The 16,232-nt window shown below is 38.6% G+C and overlaps 1 protein-coding gene across 2 annotated transcripts in view; it reads right to left on the reverse strand.

Annotated features, from left to right (window-relative positions):
• The window catches only part of eps8l2 (EPS8 like 2), a 42,106-nt gene extending 27,368 nt beyond the window's left edge, over positions 1-14,738 (reverse strand). Inside the window, exons 1-3 of one of the 2 annotated variants that reach the window (XM_036576504.1) lie at positions 14,505-14,738; positions 1,936-1,986; positions 1,300-1,346 (exon numbers count right to left, since the gene is read on the reverse strand). In XM_036576504.1, the coding sequence (XP_036432397.1) occupies positions 1,300-1,346; positions 1,936-1,970 (82 nt within the window). In that variant the 5' untranslated portion in view covers positions 1,971-1,986; positions 14,505-14,738. Of the gene's footprint in view, positions 1-1,299; positions 1,554-1,935; positions 1,987-14,504 lie in introns of those variants that run through there. The other variant, XM_036576503.1, reaches the window with a different exon arrangement.
• Positions 14,739-16,232: the final 1,494 nt, after the last annotated feature.

Genomic DNA, 16,232 nt, shown 5'->3' on the forward strand with positions numbered 1-16,232 from the left:
TGATGTTGAGGTCTGGACTTTGAGGTGCTCAGTCCACTGTTCTGAGAACACCAGCAGCTTCTTTGCTATGAAAATTATCTTCTTTTTTTGTATATTTTCTTTTCTTGGTAAGGACTTCTTGACAGCTATACATCATTTCAGACTCAGTGTTGAGTTGCTCTTCTCACAGTGGAAGGATGGACAGAAACAGCTGCTGATTTTTTTCAGATCTGAAGGAAGAGTGGAGCTTGATTTTCTTCTCTCTCTCAAAGATGACAGGACTGTTTATCTGATGGTGACAGATTTGCTGGTCCACCAGGTTATTTGAACCTTAGTTTTAGGAAACTTGTGTTTTTTTCACGTACTTTCCTTCAACTTGGGCTTCCTTATCCAAGTGGATTATTTTATATCTATACTCCTCAGAATAAAAAATGAAAAATGAATAAGTTGTACTTATTGGCACTATGGTTGACTTTTGCACAGCACTGTACATATCCAATCACCACTGGAATTTCAGGAATGTCACGTCGCCATTGATAAAAAAAACTGCTCAAGTTCAACACTGCATTGAACTGCATGCCCATTCAAGGTATCATTTTGACATTTTTCTCTCTGTATCTACCTTTCTTTCTCTATCTATCTTTCTCTCTTCCTCTTTCTCCCTCTCACCCCGCCCCCTCTCATTTCCTGGCACATTCATTTGATTAGCAAATGTCAATTGTTATGGTTTGGCTCAATCTCAGTGTAGACATGTCAGTCTCAGTCTCTCTATATGTTAACAGCCGTGAGACCCATGTAAATCACACACGCTAACAGTCTTTAAACTGTGGATGGAATGCAGAAGAGAAAACATATATACACATACGTAAAGAAACATACAGTGCACAAAGGTGCCTCAATCCCATAAAAATCAAATGATAAAGAGCGATTTGGATCTAAAAAAACTCACACTGAAACACTGCTTTATGCAAGCTTTAAGTAATGTATGAACAATTAGACACTATGCAAATACCAATATCTTATTGACAAACACCAACTAGTCACTATTTTCTTAACTTTTATGTATATTTGCAATGTTGGGCCACTTCTATTCATAAATTCATTATTAAATGGTCTCACTGCATAAAAAGAAGCTGTCATTTTTAAATATTTGAAAAAATCAAAGCAAAAAAAAAAAATATTCAGAGGGTTTGATATGACAGTGACAAAGGCAGACACCAATATCTTAATGGCATCACACACAGTCACAGTCCCACTGTGCTCACAGTCACAACCCTACATTCAAACATCTATACACACAGGTCCACATCTCTGGCTTACCGTACAGGGCCTTGGCGCTGATCTTGCTGTCAGATCTGGCCACCCCACTGCAGAAAGAGGAAGAGGATGAGGGAAGATGATTTCTGCTCTTCATCACTCAGACTACCCTGGCTATCCAAACACACTGTAACCCAGCACTCGAGTGCCAGTTAGCATAAAAAATGTAGGTTTACTGATTTACGTCCACAGATGCACAGCTCTTAAAGAGTTTTCACTTCAGTGACACTGTGACAGTGTCTGGACAGGACTGGCTAAGATTATCTACAGGTTCTCAGAGCATATGGGAGTAAGGAGGGGGTGAGAGAGCAAGAGAGAGAGAGAGAGAGAGAGAGAGAGAGAGAAAGAGAGAGAGAGAGAGAGAGAGAGAGAGAGAGAGAGAAAGAGAGAGAAAGAGAAAGAGAGAGAGAGACAGAGAGACTGAGACTGTGTCCAGCAGGGAAGGCAAAGCAAACATTCCCTAACAGAGCTGCTCTGTCAACTGAGACCCTGACGCACACACTCTCTCTACACCAAAACACACACACACACACACACACACACACACACACACACACACACCTGCCCAAACATTCACTGGTTAGTGATTTTTTTCATGTGTAACTTATTTGCAAGTGTTTGTAAGGATGCCATACTCACTTGGCCTGCCTAATTGGGGGTCCCATGAGATTCATGTTCTACGACATCCACCTGAGAGAGAGAGGGGGGGGGCATACATGTCATGTATCACGAGCAAGAGTTCAAAAATCATCTTATAACACAGATGGAAATATCTGACCCAGCATTCTTATTATTCCCATCATGATCGTTGAATTCTAGCTGATAATTGATTGTCATACAGTCATGATTGCTGGTCAAAATAGATGTTTTTTTGTTCATTTTCTAAGAAAAATAAGTTAACACATTCTTAACAAGAATGCATTAAATATGGTAAATATATAGGAAAAACATAAAAGCTAAAAGGTGCCTTTTGCACAGGTCAAAAAAATACATTTAACCCATTTCACTCTTTTTTTTGGATTATCAGTTATTTTGTTTTCTATTTTATATTGTACAACCTTTTACATGAAAAAGTCAAACTATATTTTTGTTTTACTGACACTTTACTTTAAATACAGGGTATCAAACAATGACATACCATGCACAAATGACTTTTACAAAAAATGTCATGTATATTGTTTTTCATTGCAAGGGCTCAGCTGTGGTTAATGATTGAACTGATTTTTCGTTCATGCAACTATTAAAGTACAGGCCTGAAAGCAGCAGTTTTTTCTCAGTAGTTAATATGATTATGTGCTGACAGACACTAAATGATACATTGATACACAAGTTTTTACAGCAACACAGACTCACATAAAGAGACAACCAAACCTTGCAAATGTCACTGAAAAACACTTACTGTGTAAGCATACATAGCTATTTAGCTAAGAAATTAATAAACATTCCCCTAAATGTGTTATAGCATCCAGTTAAAAGTTAACAGTATAACTTTTGTTGTTTTCTAAAGATCCATAACTTGTCCCAGTTTCCTGCCGTCCTTTATTTTCGTTCATTTGTTTCCAGTCAACTGACAAAAACACATCCATTTCACATTCTGCTTGTGATCCAGTATGATTGTGAAACCTAACAACTGTGGAAAATGATTGCGATCATCTCAAATAATTGTGCTCAGACAGTTATGTAATAATTGTGTCAGGTGGATACAGATCTCAGTGTGATAGGAAGGTGATGTAAAGCTTATTAAACTACATCTAAACATATCAACATCATACAATCCTTCCACTCTAACTGTACTTTTTCAAGCACTTCTCTTTCGTTTCTCTCTCTCTCTCTCTCTCTCTCTCTCTCTCTCTCTCTCCTGACAAGGCTTTCTTCACTATAGTGTGGGCCGTCTGGCTAAAATAAATAATTCAGCTCAGACTCAGTCTATGGCGTCTGACTGAACCATACACTTACTGCACTGTTCAGACCAATCAGCCGAATACCTGGATCCAGTTCCAGTAAAACACTGTGCTGCCCACCCCTAACCCCACCCCACCCCCTCTACACACTTTCCACTCTCGCTTTAGGAAACTGTTATGCATGACATCACTTTTTAACACTGTAGCACTATCTAATTAGAAAAAACATTAAATCTGCTCTGATGTTACTAAAATTAATGTTTTGCCACAATTCCTCAGGACTACTTCTTGAAAAAGGGGTAATACAGTTAAGCCATTTCAGACAGTGCTATAATGTAAAAGGCAATTCAAATATTCATGAAAAGAGGACTGAAAAACAGAACGGAGACAGTGAGTAGCTGTGTGTGATTGTGTGTCCGAGCGTGTGAAATAGACGAGCCTTATTACACATTCACGTCCACTTACATAATCCACCACATCAGTCAGGGACTCTTAATCTCCCAGTGTAAGGTTTATCTGTACTGGTGTCTGCTGTTATTAGTGTGTATTATTAATTGGTGTTAAGTTGGGGTAAATCGGGTGTCAACAAGACTTTAAGTGTTCCAGACGGATGGTTCTGGCATAAAGAGCATGACAATCAGAATGGTGATCTCACCACATCAAAGCAGTCAAGGCTACCGATCAATGAATGCAACTTATTTTATGATATAAACTCAACGTACTATATATCTAACCCTGCATAACATTATGGTGTAATCTAGTTATAAGTGAGACAGAGATGAAACAACAGTACATACAGGACTACACAGCATATCTTTGTCAACTTGCTATCTTCATCCATGTGTGTGTGAAGACTTCCTCTTTAAACTTTTATTTAAGCTCAGCCATCTTCTACCTGCTATAGTTGTCACCTTCTGGCACCTGAACAAGTAAGCGGCAGGGGAGAGGTGTGATCATCTGGGTTATCACCGCTGTAGCCTTGATTTTCCAGCTACCGGTAGAGCCTGGATCAATCACCATGAGAAATAAGAAGTAAGAAAAGTAATTTCTAATATGAGCCTGTCACAGAGTCACATGGCTGCCATCAGGTAATAAGATGAAAGGCTGGATTAACCAAATTAATTAAGTAGTTTCCTCAATGAAGATAAACAACTTAAAAGAAAAATCCAAGACAACTAGTCTTCACTGAGCTACTGCCAATCTGATTAGTCACCTAGCCCTTACTGCTTGGCCAATATTACAGCCGTGCTGGCGGCAGAACAATCTGTGCAGAGGAGAAACCAAGCCCATTTTCCACGTCTCTGCATCAACATGTTGTTCTGCCCAATAAGGATAGACTCCAGTGCCTCCTGTGACCCATAAGGATTAGCGGCTTAGATGATGTGTGTGTATTACAATGGAAAATGAATTTTCAACAGAAAGCTACCTTTTTACAATGCAAGTGGTGCAGGGGCACTGATAGCTCTGCATGAGAAATTAGAGCACATAGATACTATTAAAACAAAAGCCCACACAACAACTATGCTGAAGGTTAGGTTGGATACAATTGTTTTGTTTGTATTGTAGGTTCGGTCTATATTGCTGTCATATTATTAAATCTATTTGATAACCCATATCCAAAAAGTTTATCTTCATTGTATCTCCTCAATGAAGATAAACAAATGAAAAAAAATCCAAGACAACTGGTCTTTACTGGGCTACTGCCAATCTGATTAGTCACCTAGCCATTGCTGCTTGGCCAATGTTACAGCCGTGCTGGCAGCAGAACAATCTGTGCAGAAGAGAAACCAAGCCCATTTCCACGTCTCTGCATCAACATATTGCTGCTGTATGTATAAAACCTTGTCTCGCCATTTTGTCTCGATTCTTTACTATTTATTTAAATCACTTAGAAACGCCAGCTGCTTTTAATATTACATGTAATAAAGCCTCAGTCACAAACTGCTGCAAACAGCAGGCCAGATTTTACTACTGCAACAACAGAAATACCACCGTTAGCAGGCTGGACCCAGTGTAAAGTATAACATTGCATATGCATGTTATGCAAAGCTGTGCCATGGGCTCTGCCCCTTCTCTTTGTGAAAGAGGCAGTTGTTGTTTCCCACGTCTCACACGCCAACACCACAATATGTACATTCACCATGTGCCCTATTAGCCAACTCAGAGCTAGGCCTGTGAGATATGTCCAGCACTAACTTTGGATTCAGTCTAAGGTAGTCCTAAACAGAACAACAAAACCAAGTAACAACAAAAGAAAGTTCGTTATAACCCTTTAATAAAAGCTGTGGTAATTAGCAGGAAAGTGGGAAACCTTTCAGGATTGTTAATTGCAACTGCCTGAAATAATCAGAAAAAAACAGAATTTTTTTCAACTATTATATCTCTGCCTCAGTGTATTTGAGTGTTGAATTTCAGTGCTTGACTCTGCGTGTGACACGATCGGCAACATGTCAACAATCTGATTGGTCACTGCTCAGCTCATTTGCATAACATTTGTCCAGAACAAGATAGAGCAGGTGTAGTCAGATGTGTATACTGCAGTCCCTTGCAACATAGCCATTATGACAAAAATTGAATTAGACACTAAACACTAAATAATTGTACATGATGTCACTGTATATGTCACATATATGCTGCTTAAAATTTCAGCACCCTCAGTTTAAAACACCTTCTTATGTCCCTGGTAATTAGAAAAGATTACCGAGGCTGTGAAATCCTTTAGATTGTGTTACGGATTAAAATTTTAATCATGTAATCTGTAACCTGTAACAGAATACATTTTGAAAGTAACATTCTCAGGCCTAACGTTTAATTACTGTTATTTGATAAACCACGGTACTGAAAGCCAGCTTGATGTGCTCTAATAATTGCCACTCACCCTCTTGGTGATATTGGTGTCTGCACATACTGGTGTCTGCACCCAGACACTGTTCACTCATAGACATTGTTTCACCTGCCTCACGAGTGCTTCTCATATTCATACTAACATACCATCATTATAGGCTTCTAACAGTAGTCATTGATTTTCGTGGATTTAACTCTAATTTTCACTGTCATATGCTCCGAACATTAGTCACTGGTTTTCACTGGTAACAGTGACTAATTTTCATAGACCTATTTCTCATTGTTACTGTGATAGGCCTCTAAAAGTAGTCATTTGTTATTACTGGTTAATCTAAGTGCTTCTAAAGCAGATTTTCTATAAAGCTACTTTGTGACAACACCTGTTGTAAAAAGTGCTTTAGAAATAAACTTGACTTGAGTAATTACAGTTTGCTTTCTTTTTTATAATTTAAACACCCTTTATATCTTGAGAGTGGAGGCAAGGTGTTTCACTGGTAACACAGCAGAACCCAGAACGCACGTTAAATAATGATAAACTGCTCACACAGGCTCTCTGGTATCACTCTTTTATTTAGGATCAAGGCAATAAGCAACAGCCTGATGACCCAGTCATTACTTGTAAACAGTGGAATCCAAACTCCTTGTACATACACTCTTGAAAGGAAAATCACAGTGGTGAATCATGACTATTAGAGCTAGGCCTTCAATTCAGCCCATAAAGGAAAAACCCCATCTGGGATTGCAGTAGCTTATTACCTCTAAGCGATTCGCATGAACATTTTTTGACAGAAGCTTCTAAAAAACATTCCATATTTTACCTGAAGCTTGTGAGAGACATTTTAGCCGATATTTTACTTTGTAACAGTTTCACAGTGACTCTTTCACTAGTGAGCTCTGGTACAGACCAACACTGTTGTTTTCCATTTCTAACAACCCACTGACTAGGCTGCCGCTCGTAATCACTGTCAGTGACGTATCAAGGACTTTCAGAAGGCCTAAAAGAGAATTTTTTACTCATGAAATTGGTCCCACCCATTGGAAGTCAACATGTGATTGGTTGAATCCTCTGCCACTTTGTAATTATGCTGATAGTTAATCTAAAACATTAGTTCTCTTCAGTTCATTTAGGTATATCTACTTCAGTACTACAGGAGAAAATCAATTCCTGATGGGTTAATTTTTCACTGTGCATTTCAGCAATTTTACCCTTTTGTTTCCATCCAAAACTCATGAAACGAGTAGTACTGCAATACTCACAGAGGTTAAATACAAACATAATTCTACTCTAATACAAATTAACTACAATAACAGATGTGTATTTTTTTAGTTTACAGAGTATTTTTTCTATAATGTGAAATGTGTCTGTATGTGTAAACAGACTGATTTAACAAATCAAAGAAAGTAGATTCAAACTTAACCTTGAGGCATGTGCATGAGGCTGTTGGCACAGGTCCTGCTGCACATAAATGGATGAGTGCACTGGTATTTTTGGGTCTGTTCTGAGGAACATTTTCTTTCACAACACTTTCTTTTAAAGCTGCCCTGTTCGGGTTCCACCATGACCAAGTTCTTTTTTCCATGCATTACTCCATCCTTTCTGTTTTGTTTGTTTACTGTCTGTAGTATCTTGGAAACATCTGTGGGGAGAATTACTGTGAGTGTGTGAGTGAGTGTGTGTGAAGTTTGGGTCAATGACAGAATACTTCACGCTCACAGACTGTACAGAACAAGTGGCTATGCTTCTCGTGTAACAGATGGACTGATACAGGTTAATAGTTAATGGTGCAGGCACCTCAGAGAACGTTCTGTAGTTATTGCCACAGACGTATAAAACCATAAGCTGTAAAAGATCAATTCAATCATGTTCTATAACTATAAAATATTTGACTTTGTGACAGTTTCTGGTCAGAGAGATAGATTGATGCTGATTCATAATACTGCTTATACTTAGGCTTTCACTTTTCATCTGGTTACACAAGATTTGCTTTGATCCCTCTCTATGGTGGTTGAAAGGACCCATAGCTTACATATTTCTTGCATTCTGTTTTACCCTGGAGCTCAATTATGACATTTATTCACATTCATGTACCATATAATTAACTTTAACACAACGATTTCCCAGCCTCTCTTAATCCCTTAGAATTAAACAGGCTCTTTTCTTACTGTACCTTTAAGACTGAATATGTGAATGACCTCTGTTTCACTGGCTGCCATGTATTGTAATGAATTCAAAAAGCAGTCCAGGCTGAAATGCTCCTTATTACTCCATCACGGATGGGTGGGACTAAACTACTGTAGGCTAAGTTGGCGGATATGTAAATGCATTGACCATTTTCCATATATGGACCGTATGGGCTGTGAAGTGAACAGAACGTATTGAAACTTTAACATGTGTTTAAAACCTTCTTTACAAACTCTTTCAAACGTCAAAAAAGAGGAAAATTTTCCATGATATAGGCCCAAACAATTTTAACAGTACAAATCTTTTTGGAAATTAGGCTCTGATTTTTACGTTTAGACACTTTTCAATACGAGAAGAAATAAAGGTGCTAAAAGGTTATGTGGAGTAATGCCATAGAAGAACCACTTTTGGTTTCCTAAAGAACCTTTCAACAAAATCAGAGTGTTGTTTTTAAAGGTTCATTGCAGAGAAACTTACCAACTCTGACTTTATTACAGTGGTGGTGACAGGAAAAGTTTTATTTACTATCCAAAACACCAGTGATCCTCTTTTGAGTTGTTATATGTAATGTTGATAATGGTAAAAGTGTTAAATTTGAGTTTTCTTTGGGGACTGGTGAGCCTTACAGCACTCTGCATGTACCTAAATATGTTTTATTCCAAAACCTTATCTCAAAACTATAAAACAATGTCTCAGGCATCAAGAAGCGTATTCATAACCTTTTCATGTAATACCTTTCCGTGAGGGAGGTCTGGTTCCTATCACCACCACTGTGAACAATTCTGGGTCGATAAGTTTCTCTAGAATGGAGCATTTGTTTTGTTTTATATCCCTCGTGACACGAAGACACATTAGCAATGAAACATTTACTACTCAAGTTCATGTCAGAAATAGCCTGACTGCTCTCTCTCTCTCTCTCTCTGATTTCCTTTCATTGTGTTTATATGTGAATTTAACTGTATGTGAAAAACTGTTTAGTGATTTACTGTAATATAAAAAAGTAAAAATAACTATTTTGATGTAGGAAGTAAGTAAGACTTCAGGGAAGTCTACCAGAGTAGAGGAAATCAAAACAGGTTAAATTACTGTTGTCGCTAATGATCTTAATGTTCAAAATGTACTATGTGGGTATCAATGAATTTACAGTTTAGAAGGGTTACCGTGTCTAGAGGTTGACATCTAAGACAACATCATGTAAAATTACTATTTTGTAGGTTTTGGTCCACCAGCAATGATATTTATGTTTACATTTACAGCATTTAGCAGATGCTCTTATCCAGAGTGACTTTGTTGTCCACTGTCCAATGTATAGGTTAAAGTCTAAACTGCCCTTGATTGGTTACATACTGAATGTTTAACAAAAAAAAATAAGACCTACAGAGGTAATCCTGCCTCACATCTCTTCGTATCTATTTGATTTGCCAGCATAAAATAAATTGTATTTTAAACATGATCCCTGTTCCCCAAAATGGGAGAGCTAATTCCATTGTGCCGCTTGTAGAGCTCAGCAGGCAAAGGCAATCAGATTACACTGTGTGCCAACTAGTGCAACAGGTGAACCGATCTGCAATTAGATCACCACTTATTACCAAAGGTGATTAATATACTATCTGATATGAGCAGACGTGCGTGTGCATACGTGTCGACTGTTGGGCAAAGTCAAGAAAATGAAGAATTCTAAAATAGACAAACGTGCTGGTTTTTAACACTTTAAACCACTGACGCCCACACAGACAAAGTAATACTTTGAATTTACTTCTTTCAAACGTATACACCATTTCCATCTGAATAAAAATGCATTACATCATTTTTTACAAACAACAACTTTGTCTTTCATTTTACTAACTTTTGGAAATAACTGTACTGATATATAATAGTATATTAATAATAAACAAATAATTATGTAATAATATAGTAATATAGTGTTTATTTATGTGAAAATAATGGACACATTTGAATGAAGTAAATTCATCACTTTTTCAGTGCTTCCTGAAGCTTATTATTATATTTATAAATACAAGAAAAACAATGCAAACCATGCATGCAAATTGAACTTTAACTAATGATTCACAAACAGCCTACATAAACAAGACAAGGTACAAGTAAAGTACAAGTTCCCTCTTGGAAATATATCAGAATGTCATGGCTGACATTCTGATATATTTCCTCTACAATAAGCGTATAGCAGGAAGGAAGTTGACAATCTGTGAGTTGGCATGTTTGGGAAAGTGGTGGACGGAGTTGTACGGTAGCAAGGACAAGAACATCTGACCCCATCATCAGAGGCTAATCAGATAATCCTAGTCCAAAGAATAATATGTCAGCGTTATTGTGCGATAGTGCATCCAGAAATTCAGAGCTGTTATCTGTTAGATATAAACAGCCAGATCCATCAGCACTTTATGAAGAGCTTCTCATGCCACTGTACATAAAGGTTAAGAGAATATAGGGCTCTCATGATCAATTATATTAGTAATTAAGTAATTTTCTGGTTATTCTCATGATTAAAGGAGTAATCAGAATTTTAAAAAAAGCCAAAAAATGAAAATGAGGTCAACTGGATCTAATTTATATGTAGATCAAGTAAACTAGCAGCATGTTGTATCAATTACTAAATAAAATAGTTTGGCATGATTTTATTATATATATATATATATATATATATATATATATATATATATATATATACATAAATGACATATAAAGTCTTTTATAACATAAAACACTTTAATTTTGACATGCTTGTAAGAAAGAGTGGGCACAGTATTGCACCATACATAAGACCCCAAGCAAATCAGTAGCTCTTGGAAAACCATGAAAATGTGTTGAAACAATGAAAATTACAATAATGCTTATTATATATACATGCATGCATACAAATATAGATACATTAACATTATATAATATATATTATTTAACACTTGACAAAGGTTTCTGAAGGTGTCCAAGTAGTATTGATACATAGAGTAGTATGTTTTCAGTAGTAATAAATAATGGTAAAATATTACCTTTTTAATTAATGTGTGGTTGCACAACCTGACCTGTTCTTGTGGTTAAACTGATGATCCTGTTCAAACGAATTTATACATTAAATCATCATTTTGAAAGACTTATTCGACCTAATAAGAGAAACTTTCAAAGATTCCAAAATAATTTACTGGTAAAAGTTAAACTAGGTACTCTTTAAAAAGACTGCATTAAAAAATGGAGAACAACAAATATGCATTATCTGAATTTAATCTTTTTTAAATCTTGCAATCATGACAGCCCTAAGAGAGTAACTAAAATGAGAAAACATGGAGTAAAACTCTTTTTATAGGCAGTTTTCTAGAGTGTGCACATATGTGCACATACTCACAGATTCCTGCACAAATCTATCCTAAATCACAGCCCACACTAGTGCGGCCCCTCTGAGTAAACTCAGACTTCTGTTATCTCCATGGTGATGTCTTCAAGCTTGAAAAGCTACAAACAAATGTGTTCTCTCTTGTCACCACTCCACTAAGCTCCACTTTATTGACTCAAGTTCATTGTGTAAGCTTCAGTAAACAGATGAGCAGGCTGAGATAATGGCTGCTTAAGCTTTGCTCCATGCAAATGAATAAGCCTTTAGGAGTGAATCAAACATACAGGAATTGAAAGCCATAATGGTCAGCTAAGTGCCTCCATTCTGCTCTATCGGTAATGATGACAAATCTGGAGTCAAAGTGTTTGCCTGTTCTTATGAAACAGGCTGTGAGGAGGACAGGGAATACCAAGCGGAAGCGTAGATCATAAATGTCACCTGTTTGACAGGTGCATCAAAGGTAAGCCCCTCACTCTCTGAGAGATAACAGGGCTACTATAAACTCCCTGTAAGTCACTTAGGCATTTACACAGGCACCAGGACAGATCGAACATAGTCTAACCACCCAGCTCAGCCTCAGTGATCACCTTGGTTCCAAACCCAGCATGAACTTTATTTAATTCAGGGCAATTCTAATTTATCTGTATAACTCTTTTTACAACTGGCTTTGTTACAAAGCAGCCTAATAGAAATTCTGGTTCATGCCCCTAGTGGGCAAGGCAAGGGTGACAGTGGCAAGAAAAAACTTCCTAAGAGCAAGAGGAACAAACCTTGAGAAGAACTAAGACTTAAGGAGAATCTATCCTCTACCAGGATGGTGCGAAATACAGGGGATCCTAGCAGGTCTGGAACCCCCTAATTAACTTCTTGGACCCCCTGAATGTCTCAAAATTCCAATTCTGGGGTTCCCTGAAAATAAACTTATTATGACGTTATGCAGCGCGTTAGGATAAAATAGAGACTCAAGTGTAAATTCAGGGAAAGATCATTGTAGCTTCTGTCTATGGTATTCTTAACTACCTAGAGATGCAGCACTGGTCTGCCTCAGGGTGGTGTTGCAGCAAATTGGTTCATCCAGTTAGACCTACCAACTGTAACATTGCCCAGGATACCTCTGAAAAGCTTTACAGTATAATGTAGCACAGGTGGAAAGAGTGAATTATTACTCATTTCTCAAACTGGAGACACTAGAGGTGTGAGTAAGATCTCAGTTAACGAGCGGTGCATTACCAAACTAGAAAAGAGCTTTTTCAAAAGAAGAAACCAGTCACTCATCATCTGTATGGAGCCTATTTCAGCACTGATTGGTCAGAAGGCTGGAAACACCCTGGACAGGTCACCAGTCAATCACAGGGCAGACATCCACATTCACACCAAAGAGCAATTTAGTATCTCCAACCAGCCTGCATGTCTTTGGACTCTAGGAGGAGACCAAAACACCTGGAGGAAACCCACGCAGACACGGGAAGAACATACGAACTCCATACAGAAAGGACTCGGAATCAAACCCAGGCCCTTCTTGCTGTGAGGTGACAGCGCTACCCACTGCACCACCCCATGAAAGAACTGTTAAACCAAATATTTTGTTGCCCCTGAAGCTAGCATCAGTATCAATACGTCGACTGAGTTAGCAGCCAGCCAACGCTGGAATAGCCAGACAACATGGGACTCCTCAAACACCAAGGGGTATTTTTAACACTGGACACCAGATAGCAAACCATAACACAACAAGAGCATAAGAGTTGTGAAGTCATGAATGAGGAAATGACTAAGCAATATACAATAATGAATAATGAAAAAAAAGTAACAAAATGAGCCAAATCAATGCCATTATTATATTAACCAATGCCCCTCGGAGTTTGTCTCAAAGAAATGAGAATGAAAATGAAATCCATGTTTTCCAGGACGACATGTTAGTATGAACTGGTGAGGAACTGAGTATAGAGTGAGCAAGGTGTAGTATGTCTATGAATGAGCTTTAGTTGAAGTCTGTGCAAAGTTCAGCCAACAGCAGCCCAAACAGTCCAGAGAAGGGGAAAGGCCAGAGCACACACACCCCAACAAACACCAGCATCCAAATGTTGGTTTAGAATGTTTAGAAAAAGAACAGATGAATCAGCATGAATGGAGAAGAGTGTTCTAGAACAGTGAGAATGATGGAGAACATTCTGGAGAGCCCTGGACATTTGGGTTTACCGGTGTTTTCTGAGTTGGTGTGCTCTGATAACTGTCAAAACAGATTAGGTCAATGACCGTACAGAAAACATGGCCTACTTCAGGTAAGAACTGCTAATGTTTTGACAAACTAGCCACTGGGGATGCACATCTGAGTCGGCCAAGATTGGAATCAGCAATTTTTGCTCAAAACAAGATCAGCAATGGGCCAATTTATTATTTTGGCAGATCAAATTTTAAATTTGGCCCATTAAAGAGCAAACAATGTTGTTTATATTGCAAGTTTGGCAAATATGTTAGCACCTTTCACGCTTTGTATTAAAAAAAGGCTAATAGCTAAAAATCAGCTAAAAATTTGTCCATCAGCCACCCCTTCTTACACTCAGGTTGTGAATGGTCAGTTTGGTTCACATGGATGCAGTTTTCACAAACTCTCTAGTGATGAGGGCATTTATCCACTGATACCATTCGGAGCCGGGACATATACCACTAGCTACTTTCTTCAAAGTGATGTCAAATCAGGCAAAGGTTACTAACCAGATGATGTTATGAAAGACACATTCAGGCAAGTCTGACCTACAGTGAACTTCATCTTGTTTGAATCTTTCAGGGCTCCTACAGGCAAAAGCTAGTAGCAACAGCAATAAGTCACCCTAGCTTTCAATGGCATACGTATACAAGAGATGCTGCACAGCCTCACACAGCACTGACAGCAGAGTGAGAGTCACTCACTACAACGAGAATAAAGCCGAGCTCTTACCCGAGCAGAAGCAGCACAGCTCCGGTCTTCTAGTATTCCTTCGTCCGTCCTGTATTTGTTTTGTCCGAGAATGTAAGGCGCGGGCGAGTCCGTCACGCTGCCAGTCCCTCCATGAGTCAGTGCTGAGGAGCTGAACTTTGCTCTCAGAGTGACAGCAGTAGCCAAGGAGACGCGCGGCGCCTCGAGCGCTCAGAGAACACAGAGAGGAGTGAGAGGGCGCGAGGTCGCACCAGCAGGTGTGTGGACAGGTTAGGGTGTGTGTGTGTGTGTGTGTGTGTCTATGTGTGTGTGTGTGTGTGTGTGTGTGTGTGTGTGTGGGCTCGCGCGAAGGAGGCGGGTCCTACTGACAGGTGACAGACGGGGAGAGTAACTGGAGCCGCGTCGCGAGAGGGGGGCGGAGCTTCGTTTCACAACGGGACAACATTTGGGAAAGACAGAACGAGCCATATCACCACATTATATAACAACCAAGTCCTCAGCTCTGCATGGAAGAGGTTCACCTTTGAACCTTTGGGTTTTTATCATTTCAGGACAGGAAGAAATAATTAGATTGGTTTGACAAAACCAACTATTCTTTATTATTCTACACTTTTTTGTTTTCTTCACTCTTAAAAAGATGGTTCTTCAAGGGTTCTTTAGTAAAGGCAATTGTTTTATTTACGACCATGAGCACCGAAAAGGCTTCTGTTATAGTTATGATGTCAAGCTTGTAACAATAGAAGAGCCCTTTTTAGTGCTATGTAGAGCCCTTATCAAAGGTTCTGTATAGAACCTTATACAACAATCTGAAGAACCATTTCACCATGCAAAAAACATTTAAGCATGCAAATAGATCTATATAGAACTAATGGTTCTAAATAGAATTGTTGCATTCACTAAAGAACTCTTGGAGAACTCATACTTGGGGGTGTGTAGAACCTTTTGAACTAGAACCGCAAAACTTTGTAGAGCCTATACAGCATATATTGCTCTGGTGCTTTGGGAACTGACTGCACGTACGGTTTTCATACAGCATTTGTTTAAACACAGTTTTTCCTTACAGGAAGTGAATGGCATAATGTTGAGACAATTCAAATCCAACTGCCACAAATGATGTCACTCACACGGACCCTCACAGGCATTACATACAGACTCACATACATACTGGCACATATGTGTACACACAAATATGAACAACTACCTGGGATACCATAACAGCACCTCAGCAAGTACCTGGGACAACATAGCCACAGCCTAGCCGAACCCTAGCAAAAGACACATAGCAACGGCTTTGTCAAGCCAACCTAAAGTTCTTTCACAAACTTTCCCTTGTAGTTGCTAATGAAATTTAAAACTGTATTGATAGTTTGCTGTCTTCTGTGGAAGACACTGTCTGTCTATTCATTGGTCAGTTCACCTTAACAAGGCACGGTATTAAACCCTATTCTGCTGCGACTTTTAAAAAATTGCAAATATAAATTGTTTCAGAAATCTGATTTTAATTCATAATTCTCTCTGGTAGGGTAGAAATTGTGGTACTCTCTCTGGCGAAATCTACGCTCACTGTTTGTGATTACTGTGCCTTTTTGGACTGCACCAAAGCTGCTAAGAGTGACAGCAGAGCAAAAGCATCTGAGCCCCGGCCTCCTACTTCATTATGTGAATGCTCCAGTATTCTCTCATCACATACACACACCAATACAAGCACAATGTGCTCTGAAGTTTTACTAAATTACATGAAACTGCAGA

This window comes from Colossoma macropomum, unplaced genomic scaffold, assembly GCF_904425465.1.
Source record: "Colossoma macropomum unplaced genomic scaffold, Colossoma_macropomum, whole genome shotgun sequence".
Taxonomy (NCBI): Eukaryota; Metazoa; Chordata; class Actinopteri; order Characiformes; family Serrasalmidae; genus Colossoma; species Colossoma macropomum.